The following is an 18,491-nucleotide window of genomic DNA, read 5'->3' as shown; positions in this document are numbered from 1 at the left end:
TCCAAGCTATGGGATCTCCTCCAAGCACCGAGAGATGTTCTGATGGAGTTCCCCCTGAGAGGCTTCGTGCCAAGAACTTCTATCACGAAAATGGAGAGATGCATGGTCGCACCAACGTTCGTCAAAAGTCGTATTTGTTGGACGAAGACGTTCGCCACTTTGATACCTCCTTTTTCCACATCAACCCCAAGGAGGCGGCCGACATGGACCCCCAACAGAGGATCCTGCTGGAGACGGTCTATGAAGCATTCGAGGCTGCCGGATGGCCCTTGAGTGCTGTGGACGGCTCACAGACCTCCGTTTATGTGGGAGAGATGACGGATGATTACACCAACATCCAAGCTCGAGACCCCGACTACCTGGGTAGCCACGCGGCCACCGGGGCATCGCGAGCCATCCTGTCCAACCGTGTGTCGTACGCCTACAACCTCCAAGGAGCCTCCCTTACGCTCGACACGGCTTGCTCGAGCTCTCTGGTAGCTCTCCACCCTAGCTGCCCAAGGCCTCCAGAGAGGGGAGGCCACCCAGGCGGTTGTGGCAGGCACCAACCTGCTCCTGGACACGTTCTTTTACATTATGGAGTCCTCTATGCACATGCTCTCCCCCGAATCTCGTTGCCGCATGTGGGACAAGGATGCCGACGGCTATGCCCGCGGCGAAGGATGTGCTGTTCTCGTGATAAAGACGCTGGAGCGCGCCATTCGAGACGGTGATCACATCGAATGCGTCATCCGAGGGACAGGGGTCAACTCCGATGGACATACCAAGGGGATCACCATGCCTTCTCCCTTGTCGCAAACCAGCCTGATCCGGCAGACCTACCAGGCTGCCGGCCTGGATCCGCTTACGGACCGGTGCCAATACTTCGAATGTCATGGCACCGGCACGCAGGCCGGCGATGTCGTGGAATGCCAAGCGATTCGAGACGCCTTCTTTCCGGAAGACCAACGAACAACAGCAGCCGACGACGACATCTTGTACTGCGGTTCGATCAAGACGGTGCTTGGTCACCTAGAAGGTTGCGCTGGACTGGCGGGCGTCATCAAAGCCTCGTTGGCAATCCAAAACAAGATGATCCCTCCCAACATGCATTTCAACCAGCTGAATCCCAAGCTGGAGCCCTTCTACCAGAACCTCGAGGTCCCCACCGCCCTTTTGCCATGGCCCGAGACGAACGGCGGTCCTTGCAGGGCCAGCGTCAACAGCTTCGGCTTTGGTGGCACCAACGCCCATGCGATATTGGAGAGCTACGACTCTTCCGGCAGCGGCACCACATCCCCCCTTTCGTCGTACGTGGACGCCGGCGGCAGCAGTGTGTGCCCCTCGCCGGCGAGAGGAGTCCGCTCCGGGCCCTTTGTATTCTCGGCCAAAACCCAGACTTCCCTGGTCGCTTGGCTCAAGCGATTCTTGACGTATCTTCGCGAGAACCCGACCGTTGACCTCGACTCCCTGAGCCATACCCTCCATGCGAGGCGTACTGTGCATTCCCATCGCGTGGCCATTCCCATGGCTTTGCATCGCAAAGATCTGGCGCAGAAGTTGGAGGACCAAATCAACGCTCTCGGCACTTCGGGGGCGGACCTGGAGCTCGACCAGCATCATCATCCACAGCGGACGAGCATCCGAGATTGCTGGGCATATTCACCGGCCAAGTACGTTTTCTTACCTAACTGTCTTTTCTTTGTTTCAATCATCCTTGTCCTTGCACATGATCCATGTGTTGCGGTGGATGGGTGCTGACCATATTTCACACACACAGGGAGCCCAGTCGGCACGAATGGGTTACGCCCTCCTACAACACTGTGGGCTCTTCAAGGAATTCATCGTAGAGTGCGAAAGGCACTTGAAATCTATTCCCCACCCTCCCACTTGGTCACTTGTCGAGGAGCTATCAGCCAATAACACGAACTCGCGCGTGTCAGAGGCTGAGTTCTCCCAACCGCTCTGTACGGCCATCCAGATCGGCCTGGTAGACCTCCTACATGCCAGCGGCGTCATGTTTTCCGACGTCGTCGGTCATTCGTCTGGTGAGATCGGTGCTGCCTACGCCGCCGGCCTGTTGACCAGGAAGGATGCAATGGGCATCGCCTACTACCGCGGTCACGTCGCTCATCTAGCCCGAGGGAAGGCCGGGGAGGCGGGACGTATGATGGCTGCGGCCATGTCCTTTGACACTGCTGCTGCTATTTGCGCCGAGAAGCGATTCGCGGGCCGGATCAATGTCGCGGCTAGCAACTCGCCTCTCAGCGTGACACTATCCGGGTCCGAAGATGCCATCGACGAGATGAAGTCACACTTGGACGACATCGACGTCCAGGCCCGCATGCTCAAGGTCGACGTCGCCTACCATTCACATCACATGCTGGCATGTACCGAGAGGTACTCGGCACTTCTCAAGCAACTGGACATCCAAGTCCAGACGCCAGCCCCCACGCAGGCCTGTCGCTGGTTCTCCAGCGTCAGGACCGGCACCAATATTCTCGACAATGCGCCAGGCGCCGGATTGGAGGGCCGGTACTGGCTCGACAACATGGTGCAGCCGGTCCTGTTTTCGCAAGCGGTCACGCTGGCAGTCCAGGCCAATGCTGCCACAAAGGTCACTGCCGTGATCGAGGTCGGCCCGCACCCTGCGCTTAAGGGCCCGGTGAACCAGACCCTTAAGCAGGCAACCGACTACTCGGCCCAGTACGCCGGTTGCCTCGGACGGGACAAGGATGCGATCGAGACCTTCTCCGAAGTGCTCACGACCATGTGGCACCTCGCCCCTCGCTCGCTCGATCTGGCGGGATGGCGTAAGGCCCTGGGGGGCATGCTGGCCGATGCGCCACTGGCACTCAAGGACCTTCCCTCTTACGCATGGGACCATACCCAGATCCATTGGAGGGAGTCGCGCGTGGGCCGTAACTATCGTCTTGGCGAGCATCTACCCCACGACATCCTCGGCCGCCTCTGGAGCGACTCCCAATACGAGCAGACCTGGCGTAACATCTTGCAGCTCCACGAAATGCCATGGGTCACCGGCCACGTCTTCCAAGGCCAGGTCCTGTTTCCCGCGACCGGCTACTTGTGCTTGGCCGTCGACGCCGCCAAGGCCTTCTTGAAGGCCCGCCCTATCAAGTTGGTCGAAGTGCGCAACCTCGAGATCCCCACCGCCCTGGTGATTGGCGAGGGAGACGAGGTCGAGATCCAGTTCTCGATCCGCAGCAGCGTCCTGCCCGAGAAGGCGGAGCCGGGCTCTGTCTTGGAAGCCGAGTTTGTCTGCTACAGCTTCCCCGACCAGCAAAATGCTAGCAAAACATGCCACGGCAAGCTGCTGATCCACGTTGGCGACTCCGACCCGGCCGACCTCCCGCCATCCTTCATCTCCAGTGTCGAGCTGACGCCCTTGAACGTCGACCGGTTTTATCACGCCGCGTCGGAGATCGGGTTTGGCTACCAGGGCCCCTTCCGCGCGTTGAAGTCGATCAACAGGTGCTGGGGCCATGCCAAGGCCGTGGCGTCGTGGCACCGCGAGGACCTCGACGTCGACTGCACCCTGCAGCCTGCGGTGCTGGACATTGCGCTCCAGACGGGCCTGTCCACCTTCATATCGACCGCCGAGGGGTCCATGCCCAGCGCCTTTCTCCCGGTCGGCATCCGCAGGGTTCTCATCAACCCCAACGAGGCCTTTTCGGCCGCGGTCGACGGATCGCTGGAGACGGAGATGGAGTCCTACATGACCAGTCCCGGCATGGGCAAGATGATGGAGACGGACATCAACGTGAACTTCAGAGCCGGGGCCCGGAACCACCCGTGCGCGGTCCAGATGGAAGGCGTCCGGTTCCAAGCCATCGCGGAGCCGCAGCCGTCGGAAGACCGGAACATCATTGCCAAAATTACCTGGGACGTTGACCCAGCATACGGCTTGACCGACCGCCACGTCGTGCCCCAGGACCAACGGAGACAGTCACCGCCGCCCATGTACTCGGCGGAAGAGTACGAACGCGTGGCGTTGTTCCATTTGCAATCATTCAGCCAGAAGCTCAAGCGCGACTCCCCGTCGGGAGATCTCGATTCTCGCCATCAGGCGTTGATCTGTTACGTTGACGCGACCGTGGCGCTTATTCGAGAAGACAAGCATGCCATCCCGCTGAAGGAGTGGTTACACGACGATGCGGACACCATCGCGAATCTCGTGCGCCGTTATCCGAACGACGCGGGGATGACGGAACTGACGAAATCGAATGGAGTAAACGGCCACAGCAGCACTTGTTGCGCTCAGCAGACGGCCCGGCTCATGCTCCAGATAAGCCACAAGTTTCCCAGGACCCGTATTCTTGAGATCAGCTCTGGCATTAACAGCAACACCACCGCGACCGTCCTGGGTGCCATCGGCGATGCGTATGAGTACTACACCTGCACTGGTGCGTCTGAAGCCATTGTCAATGCTCTGAAAGAGAAGAACAATTTCGCGAGCACCAAAGATTTCGCCTTCAAGGTGCTGGACCTGGAGAGCGACGTGGCTTCGCAGGGATTCGAGACTGCTGCTTACGACGTCATCATCGCGCCCAATGGCTTACGTGCCAGCCCGGACTTCGCAGAGACTGCCGTGAAGCTGCGCCACCTTCTCCGCCCTGGTGGATTCTTGGTCGCGACGGAGCTGACAGGCGACTCCCTTCGACCCACCGCTTCCATGATGGGTTCGGACACCTGGTGGCTTGGTCCGGGTCCGGGTGCCGCCACGTGCAAGGCCCGTCCCGGACTCGGGCTGGGAGAGTGGGACAAGCTCCTCGTACGGAGCGGCTTCTCGGGCATCGACTGCGCCCTCTACGACCGCCCCGACACGAAACTGCACGGCTTCTCCGTCTTCGTCACGCAAGCCATGGACGAGCGTCTCGAGATCCTGCGCGACCCCCTCACGTCCCTGGACCTGATCGCGCCGGCGCCGCTGGTGCTGATCGGCGGCGAGACGAGCCAGGTGTCCCAGCTCGTTCGCAGGTCGGTACGGATGTTGCGCGGCTGGGCCCTGGGGAGATCCAAGAGTACAGCTCGTTTGACCACGTCGACCGGTCCCGGCTTCCTCCGGACGCCTGCGTCATCAGCTTCCAAGACCTGGACAGGCCCTTTTTCTCGTCGCCGCCGGCGGCCCACGAGCTGAAGAACTTCAACGAGGTCGTGGAGAGCGCGCGCAACATCCTGTGGGTGACGGCCCGCCGCCTCGTCGACGACCCCTACGCCAACATCATGATCGGCATCGGGCGCGCGCTGAGGATCGAGGTTCCCCATGTCAATTTCCATTTCCTCGACTTCGACGAGGGCGAGCCGTGGGATATACAAGCGGTCGTGGCCAAGTTTCTCCGTCTGGTGTATTCCTCGTCCCACGGCGTCACGGATGGCATTCTTTGGGCAGACGATCCAGAGGTGGTCATCCGGAACGCGCAGCCGATGGTCGCCCGCGTCGTGCAGGACCAGGTCGCTAACCAGATTTACAATGCGAAGCGCCGCAAGGTCACCAAGCTGGTCGGCCCTGCGGAGCCCATCGAGATTTCCCAGGATGCCGGATTCTCGCAACCCACCCTCATTTGCAGCCGGCCTGTGGTTCCCCTGCAAGATCAATGGCCAGTCCACGTGGAGCTTTCGGTCGCAATACACAGTAGACGTGACGGGCCCCGTTGCTTCCTCTGCTACGGCTTCTTGAAGGATCAAGACGATGCGGCGGTGCTGACACTGTCCAAGGTTGAATCTTCGGTAGTTATTGTGGCCAAAGATATCGAGTTCACTTCCAAGGCCACTGGGGGTTGCGACGCAGAGGCACTGGTCAACATCGCAAGCCTCCTCATCGCCGCGTCTGTCGTGGCAAAGATGCCGAGCAGCGGAACAACCCTTGTTTGCGGGGCCTCTGAGGGGCTTGCCGATAGGATAACATTTGTGGCCTTGGCTGCTGGCCGCAAGGTCACCTTCATTGCCATTACCACCACAATAATGCCCAAGGAGCGGGATGGATGGGTATATGTTCATCCCAAGAGCACTGCCTACAGCGTCAACCAAATCATTTCCCTGGATTCCATCGCCAATGTTCTGGATCTATCACAGAAGGATGCCGATGTCATCTCGCCATGGCTACCTCCCGGATGTACTATCCAAACTTTCGATGTCAACGCTCTGTCGCAACATTCCGTTCAGGAGGCTCTCGATGCCAACCGGAAATCTCAAGGGGACCGCACTTGGAAAAACCTCGAGCCCGTGCTTGTCAACGTTGACGAGATCTCCCAAGCACGCAGCTCTAACCCGGGGCACCTGTCTACTGTAACGAACTGGAAGCGCGACAAGCCGGTTGCGGCCATCGTGTCCGGTCTCGAACCAACCGCGCTATTATCCTCCAACAAAACATACTTCCTCGTGGGCATGGCAAGTGAGCTGGGCCAGTCCTTGACGTACTTCATGATCCGTGGCGGCGCTCGCCACATTGTCTTGTCGAGCCGGAACCCCAAAGAAGACCAGCAGTGGATCCACGCTCTCCGGCGTGCGGGCGTCAACATCCGCCTGGTCAAGATGGACGTCACCATTCGCTCCCAGGTCCGCGACACGGTGGCCGAGCTGCGCCGCACCATGCCCGCGATCGGCGGCGTGACCAACGCCGCGCTCGTGCTGGACCCGGGCGTCTTCGCCAACCTGTCGGCCGAGAGCATCGCCCGGCAGCTCCGGCCCAAGGTCACCGGCACGGCCAACCTCGACGACGAGTTCCGGACGGACGCGCTGGACTTCTTCATGACCTTTGGCTCGCTGCTGACCGTGTGCGGCAACGCGGGCCAGCCGATCTACCACGCCGGTAACGCCTACATGGCGAGTCTGGTGCAGAACCGGCGGCGGCGCGGTCTTGCCGCCTCGGTCTTGAACTTCGGCATGCTTGTCGATGTCGGGTACGTGGCCCGGTCGGACCGTGCCGCGGATTCCCACGTGGAAGAGTGGCTTCGCAGCGAGACCCGCACGCCCCTCTCCGAGGCTGACTTCCACCACGTCATCCTCCAGGGCATCGTGGAGGGCAAGCCCGGGTCCGGGAGCGGCGAGGTCATCATGGGGCTGGAGACGTTCTTCGACCAGGGGCAGAGCTCCCGGCCGGCCTGGGCCGACTCGGCCCTGTGTTCGCACATGGTGCGTGTTTCCAAGGGCCCGCCGACGGGGCCGAGGCGGACGGTGATGCGCCTTCTTCGGCCCAGCAATGGAAACAGAAACTGGAAGCGGCAACCACGGCCGAGCAGGCAACCCAGCCCATCACCGAGCTCTTGTCCAAGAAGATCGAGGCCATGATCCATGTGTCGCTGCACTCGATTCACCTTGATGAGCCCATGCTGCATCTCGGCATCGATTCCATCAACGCAATCGGGATCCGAAAATGGTTCCGAGAGACGCTGGGCGTCGACGTCTCTATGCTCAAGATTCTTGGCCGAGACTCGGTCGCATCTATTCTCAAGACCGTGGCCGAACAGTATGTAGCCAAGAAGCCAGCGCAGAGTGGCGTGTCCAAACCAAAGGCGACAACTGCCGCGGCTCCTAAACCGGCGAAAGCCGCAGCGTCCGCCGCGCACACGGCAAGTCCCAAGATGCCTGGTCGATCGACCGACCCTGTTCGGCCCAATGGCCACCGTGAAACTAACGATGTTACCGACCGGACTGTGCGGTCAGGGCAGTCAACCGAGCAAGCATCTCAGCAGGTATCCAACCAATCATTCGAGCAAGCATCCGAGCAGTTATCCTACGCCCAGGCTGGTTTCTATTATCTGAGTACCATCTCCGAAAGTCCGACTTCGTTCAACATTACCGTCAAATTCAGTATTTCCGGTCATCTGAACGCCGAGAAATTCTGCCGGGCTTTCCAGAAATCCATGCTCCATCATGATGCGTTCCGGTCCGCCTTTGTAGTCGATCCCGAGAGTTCCGACGTCAGGCAATGCGTCACCACGAGTAGCAACTTTCAAATCACCCAGGTCCAATCCAGCAAGGACACGGCGGAAGAGGATTCTTCCAAGGCCTTCAGCCAAACCCAAACCCACGAATACGCACTTGCCAAAGGCGACGCATTGCAAGCCACCTTGGTGTGCCACGATGCGCAGTGGCATACTCTGGTCGTAGGATTCCACAATATCGCGATTGATGCCATCTCCGTCAACTACCTTCTTGTCGACGTCGACCGCGCGTATCAGTTCCGCCCCTTGACTCCCAATCCGACCTCCTACTTGGACTTCACCCGCCAACAGACCGAAGATGTCCGGGCCGGGCGAATGGACCAGAGCATCGCCTTCTGGAAAGGTCTCCTGGACCCCCTTCCGGAAGCCCTTCCCCTGCTACCCATGGCCAAGGTCAAGACCCGCGAGATTCCCTGTGCCTACGCCCACCACCGTGTCGAGAAGGAAGTGAGCAGCGACCTTGTGCAGCGTGTGAAGCAGATCTGCCAGGCCAACGGCGCCACTCTCGTGCACTTCTATCTGGCGGCCATGCAGGTAGTTCTTGGCCGCTTGCTGAGCGTTGATGATATGTGCATTGGCATCATGCACACGGGTCGCAACCCGGACAGCGAGTTTGCGCAAACGGTCGGCCACTTGGCCAACATCCTCCCGGTTCGATTCAGGGGCTTTATGCAAAAGTCGCTACCAGACATCTTGGCCAACACATCCAGGACTCTCCTGGATTGCCTCGACAACGCCAATGTACCTTTCGCTGTCATATCCGATCGTGTCCGAGGCGGAGCTGGCGATTCCGGTCAGCCCCTGATCCGAGTGGCTTACAACTACCGAGCCGGGGAGATTGATAGCATGCCTATGGGCAAGTGTACTGTTACCCGCGGAGAGGTCGATTTCACCACTCTCTACGACTTGACTATAGACGTGCTGCAGTCCGAGTCCAACGGGACGGTGCTGACCGTGAGATGCAGCGATGACTTCTACAATCTTTCCACCGCCGAATTCATCACCGACACCTTCGTCAACCTCCTCGAGTCTATGGTCGGGGCCCCATCGGCTCTGGTGAAGGACCTCGGACTGTTCAACAAGGCGCAACTTCATCAGGGAACTATCGTGGCACGTGGCCCTGACACCCAGCACGAATGGCCGCAGGACCTTTCCGCAAGGTTCGAGCAGGTCGCTGCCGAATTCCCCGACTCGGCTGCCGTCAAGGACAGCCACGAGACGGTCACGTATAGACAGCTGAGACAACGCGTCGGTACTTACGCAGGCATCTTGCTCGAGGCGAAAGTCAAACCTGGAGCCCGCGTCGCCGTCTTGTGCGAACCGAGCGTGGATCTCTACGCTACCATGCTGGCCGTGTTCCACATCGGGGCAGTCTTCGTCCCGCTCGACGTGAGTGTGCCGCCGCAAAGACGCAAAGCCATGATGGATGCGTGCAAGCCCGATGTCCTGGCCTTCCATGCCCCTACTGCCACCCGTGCCAGCGAAGAGCAGGTCGACGTCCGGCTGCTGTTGAACATGACCTCGCTGGCGCAGGAGTGGTCGCATGATCCCGAGCGGACAGTAATGGACCCCAGAGCAGACAGCTACATTGTATTTACCAGTGGATCTACCGGCGTGCCCAAGGGGATCAGGCTGCACCAGCAAGGCATGATGAACTATGCCGCCTACACCAGCCAAGCCTACGGATTCGGGCAAGTCAACGTCCTGCAACAGACATCCATCGGCTTCGATCTGGCCTTTGGGCAAATCTACAACGCCTTCACCAACGGAGGAACGCTGATCGCGGCGTCAGTGGAAGCCCGGGGCGATCCCGACGCGCTTTCGCGACTGATACACGATGAGAAGGTCGAGTATACCCTCGCCACCCCCTCCGAGTACAGCCTGCTCCTGAACTACGCCTCGGACGTCTTGAAGCGATGCGACGCCTGGCGCTGCGCCCACACGGCGGGCGAGGTGCTCCCAACCGGCTGATTGAGGGCATGAGAGACCTAAAGCTTCCCCGCTTGACCCTGACCGACGCCTACGGGCCCGCCGAGGCCTTCATCGTCACCAACCGCGACATCCCCGTCCACGCCGGCGCCGCTCCTTCTTCCCCAAACGCCGAGGACGACGCGGACAAGCCGAAGAAGAGCAACAGCACCAAAGCCGACGGCACGAACATCGGCCGCGTCCTCCCCAACACGTCCGTCTACATCGTCGACGAGGACGACGGCCGCAGCCCGCTCCCCGTCGGCGTGCCGGGCGAGCTCTGCATCGCGGGCGCCGGCGTGGCCAACGGCTACCTGGACGCCGCCCTGAGCGCGGCCAAGTTCGTGCCGAACCCGCACGCGACGGAGGCGGCGGCGGCGCACTACTACCACAAGCGGCGCTGGGCGGCCATGTACCGGTCCGGGGACCGCGCGGTGCTGCGCGCGGACGGGTCCGTCGTGTTCCTGGGTCGGACGCAGGGCGGGCGCGCCGTCGTCAAGCTGCGGGGGCTGCGCATCGACCTGGGCGAGGTCGCGGGCGCGGTGCTGGCCGCGGCGCCACGCGACCACCTCGCCGACGCGGCCGTCACGGTCCGGGCGCGCGCCGACGACCCGGAGCAGCAGTTCCTCGTGTGCTACGTCGTGCTCCGGCCCGGCCGCCGGCTCGAGGCGGGGCAGCTCGAGGCGCTGGTGGAGAAGCTGAGTGGCGACGGCAGTGCGTTGCCGCGCTACATGGTCCCGTCCGTCATCGTCCCGCTCGACCGCCTGCCGGTCACGCCCAACGGCAAGCTCGACTACCGGGTGCTGGACGCGCTGCCGCTGCCGGATGTATCCTCCTCCTCCTCCTCCGCGACGCCAACTGCGCCTGTGAATGGAGACGGGGAGCAAAAGGAGGAGCAGCAGCTTGAGCTCACGGAGATGGAGAAAAAGCTCCGCGCCATCTGGATCGATGTGGTGGGGCCGGCGGCGCGCGCGGTGGACATTGGTCCGCGCTCGAGCTTCTTCGCGGTGGGTGGGAGTTCGCTGCTCTTGGTGCACCTGCTGCATACGGTCAACCGGCTGTTCGCGGCCAAGGTGCATCTGCGGGACTTGCGGGCGGCTCAGGATTTGAGGGGTATGGCGGTGGCGATTGCTGGCGTGAGCAGCAACGGAGAATGCACGGGACTGTAAGTGACACAGTAGTTGCGTAGCATATGAAGCAAGGGGCACTGAGAGTAGCATAGTAACTTGGCAAATACTGCAAGTTTACATCAGTTACATGAGATTGATTAATCCTTTCCACTCGAAATGATACCTTGGGGCGCATCCTCATCGCATTTGTCGAGTGTCTCATTAGGGAAGTGCGCTACGCCCAGCAAATTAGGCGCACCAAGTACGGCGTCGTATTAACACTAACCACAATTTTAACACACGCCGCGTGGTGATCCCACAGATATTAACTCCTAGCTAAACAGCCAATCACTGCTGGAGTCGGCTTGATGTTCAATCTCATCGAAATCGCATTACAGCAGTCTCCCTTGGTCCACGCCTGACGCCTCAGCCCTATCTCTGACATTCTGAAAAGTCCTTGCCCTTCTGACCAACTAAGCCCTAGCAGAGATTAGTCTCATCATCAGCCGAGGTTTCACAAAGAACCCATAGGCAAGTAAATCCCTATCGAAGTCGACCTGGTTGCTTGGGGCTCTGGCGATATCAAACTTCCAAATCAACTTGGCAAGGAAGAGTCTTCCTTGTGACCATGCCATTTGCTTCCCAGGGCAGCCCCTCGGACCGAGGCTAAACGGAAAGAATGCATTCAAGTTGTCATCGGAGAACCATTTATCGTAGAGAGAGTGGTCCGCGAGCAGCCATCGCTGAGGTCGAAAGCTGGTGAGGTCGCGAAAGTACTTGTCGCTTCGGTGTGTCGCAAAGAAGGAGGTCTGGCAATACACCTATAAGGCACCATTTGATTAGCTGGATACATGTGAATCACCGTTGAGTGCGCAGACTGACCCTTTGGGGTAAATACACGCCATCTACCACAGCCCCCGGGCTTTTCCGCGGGAATCCTGTGTTGCTGCTTGGATACAGCCGAAGTGACTCTAAGAGACACGCCTCCAAATACTTCAACGACAAAACAGAGGCGGCGGTGATGTCGCCATATCTGCGGAATGTGGACCTGATCTCTTTGGCCAAGGTATTTTGAGTCTTAGTCTCCCTTCCTAGGAAATACAAGGTGACGTAGTACCAAGTTGAAAGCGCCTCGTATTGCCCAAAGAGAAGCTGCATTACCAGTTGTCCTAGGTTACGCATCTCCCTCAGTTGGGTAGCCTCAGCAGCATCGTAAGGCATGAACTGCTCGAAGTAGTCGCGACTGTCTGATCCGAGTTTTGCGTTCAGGCGATTCTGGATCTCAACCCTGCTAGTTCTCCTCACTTCAGGGACGGAGGACATTGTGGAGAAGGGGAGTATGAGGTATTTGAACCAACTCATGAGAGGAATCGCTTGGCGACCTGGGAGATGGTGGTATAGCGATTAAAACCGAGTATGATGTTCAGAAATGCCGAGCTCTTTCCTTCACGTGAGTCCGCGTTAGACATTGGAACGTAGGGCGAGGTGGAAAAGGGGGAGAAGAGTCAACGCACTGTCTCTCATCTGGTTCATCTTCCTACTGTATGTCAGATCTGCCGACATATCCATGGTCAACCAGTTGGTCCAGTCCGTCATATCGACGTCTTCCGAGTTCTCCCCGAGGACTTCCATCTGGCTAATAAAGAAGTCCATGTGGTCGTGCAAGATTGGTTCTTTGGCAGCGATTGACCGTGCACTAAAAGCTGGTGACACCTTTTTGGCAACGTGCCGGTGCCGCTCGGGGTCCTGTTCGAAGGCTAGGCCTCCATGATCGTCGCCGAAATCGCTGATTTCTGTTTTGACGAACGTCTCGAGATTCTTGTTGCTGGTGGCGTACATGTCTGAAGAAGGTCCTTGTTAGATGTTGGGCATATAGAAGAAACGGGTTGCGACGCCATTACCATGGTATGCTTGCGGAGCGATGAACACAAACTCGTTTTGTGCGATACGCACAGCATGGCCTGGAAGAATGCATAGGATCAGCTTGCCGTTCGAAAGATGTTTTATATACGGGTATTTATTGCACCGTACCATACTTTCTCAAGGCATCCTTTACGGCCCATGGATACCGGCCTGTGAGCCTATTGCTATGATCAGCCTATGTATGACCTCCTTCGGTTGGGAATCGCTTCTCTACCAGTGATAGCCATACCATACGTTGGATATGGCGGCAATCCTTGGTCCAGGAATGTTGGCGAGAGGGTGGAAATACACGGCATAGATGTATTTCGCTAGACCATAACACAAAATCTGGCGGGAGAGTGAGTGTAGTTCCGGCCTCGGATGGTAGACTGGCATACCAATGCGAGTCCAGCAGTCAATATCGGCTGGGATGCGAATGCTTCCATGCCTAAGACCATGTTGGAAACGAATACCGATGCGAAGTTGACTTGGCGTGATAATTCTTATGAGGTTTAGCCTGTGCAACACAACTCAAGTGAAATCCAAGATCCTCCATAGAGATTGAAGCGGCCAATTTGGTATAAATTTATGTACCAGTAAACGAGCTTGCGATAAGAAGAGCCCGGCATCACGTCTCGTTCTCGGAATAAGGGGGTGTTGTTACATTAAACCAAGTGGCTGTCCCCACATTTACAGGCGGCATTCCGAAGTAAGGGGGATACTGACCTTTTTTTGGTTTGCTTTTCGACTAATACCAGCGCAGGCCAGCAGAAGCAAGTGACTTGAGAAGTAAGGGGGTTACGTCGATTTGGAAAAGGTGCTCCAACACTATCCTTCCCCGCACAGGATCTACAGGATCTTACAGCTAACACGGTGGGCATAACTTGGATTTCCATTGAGTGGACTTAGAGTTAGGCTAATGGTGATGTGATGTAGGCGATAGCACTGTGTATGACATGTATCCCCTTAGCTGCGAAAGCGCTGCTTTCCGTATAATACTTTTAATAAATAATTAATACGGCCGTGCATGCCGAACAAGGGCAGTTTAGCTAATCAGATCTCGCATTAAGCGTGGCGAACGTTTAAAACCTTAAGTCGATCATACTAAATTATACCTAATACGTATAGTACCTAGTCGTTTAGTGAAAAGCAGCGCTTTCACAGCTAAGGGTATATCCTTAGATAGTCGCAGCAAAGGACAGGTTTCGCGAACATGGCGTAGCATATATCTAAAGATGAACTGTTGGTTGATCTATTCTGCCGTCATGGGTCTCTATGAGAAAACGCCTGCTGGTGAAGTAGACTACATCCATATCATCCTCTTCTGCGTCTCACCTCGGTGATCTCGTATGTTGGACAAGTCGTGCAAGGGATGACACGTACCTCGGCCCCATGAAGCCCAAACACATCGAGGTTATGTACCTATGTTACCCACACCACGTCCTAAGCTATGGCCATGCGATCTTAGCCATGATTCGAGTTTAGACTGTTTTCCTCATTCTTATACCTGGAAGATCTCAAGCGTGAGAGCCTGACTTTGGAGGCCAGCCGGCACCAAAATCCAGAGTCAGGCCAAATCGTTCTGTAAGCGGGCGCGCAGCAGCAGACGATGGAAACAGCCATTTGAACCACGCCCCAAGTTCCAAGGACGGGGAACACATCTGCTCGGACGTTAGTATGGCTGCGGATCGACTCCTATACTAAGGTAAGTCATCGCTTGTGGTATACTTACCGTAAGTGTCCAGGGAATACTGGAAGATAACCTTCATGATGCCGATCACTCCAACACTGAAATAATGTCAGTCTGTAATCATTATGGCCAACGCCCGCGTCAGGGGCGAGCTCACAAAGTTCCCAGTCCAAACAAGAACCTCAGTTTCCACTTGGTAGTTGCCTTCATCTGAATTTGACCAACCATGACCATGGCCAATGCAACGAGAGCAAAGTCAAGACCGGAGCTTATGATCTCGGAGGCGATGACCTGTGACCCTGTTGCAATACAGTATCCGGGCATGAGTGGTCTCCAGAACTTGGCCAAAGGCTGACATTGGGCAGCATAGAGCACACTGAGACCCAGAGCCCAGGCTATGTGAACGGAGCCCAGTGCGATGATCCACCGACTGAAGAGCCTGTTGATGCTGAATACCCGATAATACAATGCCATGATGCTTAACTTGAAGAAGAACACCTGGACGAGATAGATGTATAGCAAGGTGAACGTTTTCTGTGAGTTTAACCGATAGTGATTGTCAGCGCCAAAATCTTGAACTTAGTGGAAGGATACCTGGGCAGCGTGACGGAATACCTTGCGCCCTATCTCGAAAAGGGCAGGATTTTCTAACGCAATACTTGCCGGGCTTCGATTATGAGCACGGATCAGTGCTATTGGCAGGTTAATGACCTTGAGATTTGTTCATAGCAGAGTATGTTCAGACGTAGTTGGATGAGCGCACTGATACAGATTAAGGAAAGCTTACAGGCAGTAGCCAAGGCTACATGAGCGAGGAAGGCTATCAAGGATAGGAAAGCGGACCAGTCCTCAAAGGCCGGTCTTCGTCCTGATCGCCACGTGGCTAGGAACCGAAGAACTACGGCTATTATGGAAATGGGTATTGCCACCAGCGTGACAATCAACATGGTCCCTGTGTCAGAACGAGGATCGGGTTTGAACGTCATATTGTCTAGATATTGGGTTAGCTCCCACTGTTAGGCATATGTAATCACCAAGATGGCAAATCGAGGGGAGTAGCCGGCATATGAATGACACGAACAGCTTGGGCGAGGAATATGAGCGACTGATGGGAAAGAATACACACAATGTGACTGGATCCTCCTATCGAAACCGAGGAGTCTGCTGAATTACACTCAAATATACGACAAAAGACGCGCCTCAAGAGTTGGAGGTCATGGAGAAGCCGTCTTTATCTAAGGATCTAAGCCGGCCTTGCGCGTCTTTTCCTACCACACATCGACCGTTATGCAGTCAGCTGGGCCAAAGCTCCGTTGGATCTAGGACGCCGTGGTCTTTATGTACAGCCTGGCATAGCCAACAATATTAGCTCCGAATAGATCCCTCGACGAACAGATTGTAGGGTAAGTATAGTGTGACCCAAAGGTGCAGGAGGTAACCGATCGCAGCCCTAGCCGCAGATGTAGAATGGTCGCCCTATCACAAATTGATGTATAGTCTCAAAAGAAGATGCGCTAACTGGCGCCACCCAGGGGGACCGCTTATTGGATGTATGTACGCGCTTCTAAATATGCGGTTGGTCACCCCCTAGCCGGTTGGGAGTAGTATTTCATAAAGTAACATCAAGCCAGGCAACCCTCTTGCAGATCTGACGATCACGGATCTGTTCCAGCTTTAAGTGCTTCATGCGGCCCCTACTTCATACAGAAATCACCCCTTCAAGAATGACTTAGATTTTTACAGGCCTGATTGAAGCGATTGGACAGCTGTTGGCGCAGGACATGTCGGGTGAGAAGCCCAGGATTAAGCCGGCGGGGTGGCTGAGTGGCCATCGTGCTGCGGAACACCACGGTCCAACAGTAGCTTCTACTCGTGGCGCGACCTCTTCACTGTTGCAATGGCTCGCAGTCCAAATAGACAGAAAAAGAAATCGCCATATTCCACATGCAGAGATGCTAGATACGAATGGACAGCAGGATTGCAAAAAGAAACAGTCAAAAAGCAAAACATACAACACCGAGGATTCCCAGGTCGTCACCGACCCTAGTACTAATTCGGCTCTCTGCTGCTTATATATGGGAGAGCGGACGGGATCCCTAGTATTCAGCAGGATATGGTCGTATGTGACAGACAAGTTTGCCAACGGTCCTTATAAAGCAACTCGTAGCTCAATTCTGGCTCGGTCGGCAGTCAGGAAGAGGTGCGACTTGAATTGTTGAATGCTGGGGCCAAGAGTCTGGCACCAATGGGAATCAAATCTTGAAAGCGACAGATCGATCAGCAGCAACCAAAGCGATAATTATCCATTTCAAATCAACAACGGCAGGAAACACGATAATAATCGTCTCATGCCCAACAGCCCTCAATTATATTATTCAATTGAGCGCGCTATGCGAATAAGCTGATTTACTTCCGTTGCCTGACTGGCGCTCTCTACCAATTTATGATGCTGTTCCCGATTGACCAGGATGCACCCCAAGGTATCATTCGGAGTAAGAGGGATTCATCCATCCCTTACATCAACACTGCCTTGATTGGGATTGGTCTCTACCCCGGCCGTCGCGGTCGGTAATATAGAAACATGACAACTTTCGGCATCGGTGATTTCGCTTGAAGTATTTTAGGACTTTCCTTGCTCGTCATGACAGTAACAGCAACAATGACCTCACGAGCGCCCATTGAATCCTACGTCGCCGTCGTCCCGGCACCAACTTTAGGTCCCGACACCTACGTGAACGAAAGGTCAGCAATTTACTTTTCCCTCACACACGGCTTCGGACCCTAGGCTGTGTGAGCGCTGACTTGTCGTTCGCAGGCCCCTGGCCGAACAAGACGGGCGCGGCTCCGTCTTTGGCGGCTTACTTCTCGCCCAGGCGATCTCGGCCGCGAGTTCGACCGTGCCGGACCCGGACTTCTACGCCTACACGTCGTCTTCCTCGTTCATCCGCCCCGTCGCCCAGACCAAGAAAATCAGATACCGCGTTGAGCGTGTTTCGGACGGGCGCAACTTCGCGACACGCATCGTACGCGCTAGTGTTGACGACAGCAACGGTAATGCCGTGACAGTCTACGTTGCGACCATCTCTTTTCAGAAGCGGCAGGACGCAACAGCGAGTAGAGCGCAGGCTTACGCCGAAGCACCACCTGATCTCGGAGGTGCGAGGCTGGAAGACATCGCCAAAGGAAGCGGGAGACAGCAGGTTGAGAGCAACCGAACCGGCTTGCTCCAGCCCTTCACGCCCGAGGATGAACCCTTCGACTGGCGTCCGGCAGCCATGGAGCTCGGTGATCTACCGCCGGAATCCCGTCTTGCAGGCTTCTCCTGTTCGGTGGCACCCCTCTCGACAGGCTGCACCACCGCCACGAACCTAGCGGCCCTGGCCTACATGTCGGACGAGATGCTGATCGCCGTCGCCATCTTCGCCAACCCGGACGCCGTCGGCCCCCGGAGCCTCAACGTGGCCATGGCCGTCACGCTGAACCACCACCTCTGGTTCCACGACCCGGGTGTCCGGGTCGACCGGTGGATGGTGGGCGAGCGGCGGACGTCCTGCGGCGCGGACGGGCGCGTGCTTATACATCAGAAGGTCTGGGATCACGAGACGGGACGGTTGGTCATGACGTGCGCGCAGGAGGCGCTGATCCGGCTGAAGGGGCCGAGCCTTTGAGCTTAGTTGGATTGGGTCAAATATTCAGGTATCCATGTTTATTCATGTTCGTTCGTCTACCTGACAATAGCATAACCGGTTATTACACATCATACCAATTTACCGTTCCATCTCGGTCGCGCGGCTGGCACCCTCCACCAATGTATGATGCTGTCCCCCAATGGGAGCTCTGCACTCTGGACAGAGAGCGAGCTCCATCGGCATTCCGCAT

The 18,491-nt window shown here is 56.8% G+C and overlaps 5 protein-coding genes across 5 annotated transcripts; 3 read left to right on the top strand and 2 right to left on the bottom strand.

The window, feature by feature from the left end:
* Positions 1-8: 8 nt before the first annotated feature.
* On the top strand, positions 9-9,914 carry PG997_010331 (uncharacterized protein; the record flags this gene model as incomplete). The annotated part of the gene is made up of 5 exons (XM_066814646.1): positions 9-408; positions 494-1,698; positions 1,760-4,977; positions 5,028-7,131; positions 7,197-9,914. The coding sequence occupies 5 exons, from the start codon at positions 9-11 to the stop codon at positions 9,912-9,914; spliced, it is 9,645 nt and encodes a 3,214-aa protein (XP_066666608.1).
* An 8-nt stretch (positions 9,915-9,922) lies between these two features.
* Positions 9,923-11,080, top strand: PG997_010330 (acetyl-CoA synthetase-like protein; the record flags this gene model as incomplete). The annotated part of the gene is made up of 1 exon (XM_066814645.1): positions 9,923-11,080. The coding sequence occupies one exon, from the start codon at positions 9,923-9,925 to the stop codon at positions 11,078-11,080; it is 1,158 nt and encodes a 385-aa protein (XP_066666607.1).
* A 413-nt stretch (positions 11,081-11,493) lies between these two features.
* On the bottom strand, positions 11,494-12,859 carry PG997_010329 (uncharacterized protein; the record flags this gene model as incomplete). The annotated part of the gene is made up of 3 exons (XM_066814644.1): positions 11,494-11,841; positions 11,903-12,402; positions 12,535-12,859. 3 exons carry the CDS (start codon positions 12,857-12,859, stop codon positions 11,494-11,496), a joined length of 1,173 nt encoding a protein of 390 aa, XP_066666606.1.
* Positions 12,860-14,594: 1,735 nt separating this feature from the next.
* On the bottom strand, positions 14,595-15,086 carry PG997_010328 (uncharacterized protein; the record flags this gene model as incomplete). The annotated part of the gene is made up of 3 exons (XM_066814643.1): positions 14,595-14,617; positions 14,655-14,710; positions 14,770-15,086. 3 exons carry the CDS (start codon positions 15,084-15,086, stop codon positions 14,595-14,597), a joined length of 396 nt encoding a protein of 131 aa, XP_066666605.1.
* A 2,185-nt stretch (positions 15,087-17,271) lies between these two features.
* Positions 17,272-18,280, top strand: PG997_010327 (acyl-CoA thioesterase II; the record flags this gene model as incomplete). Its single annotated transcript, XM_066814642.1, has 2 exons — positions 17,272-17,354; positions 17,428-18,280. The coding sequence occupies 2 exons, from the start codon at positions 17,272-17,274 to the stop codon at positions 18,278-18,280; spliced, it is 936 nt and encodes a 311-aa protein (XP_066666604.1).
* Positions 18,281-18,491: the final 211 nt, after the last annotated feature.

The sequence above is a fragment of the Apiospora hydei genome, assembly GCF_038363865.1.
Source record: "Apiospora hydei strain CBS 114990 chromosome Unknown utg000007l_segment0_segment0, whole genome shotgun sequence".
NCBI lineage: Eukaryota > Fungi > Ascomycota > Sordariomycetes > Amphisphaeriales > Apiosporaceae > Apiospora > Apiospora hydei.
Note: the sequence above shows the minus strand (reverse complement) of the source record. Positions and strands in the feature narration are given on the sequence as shown.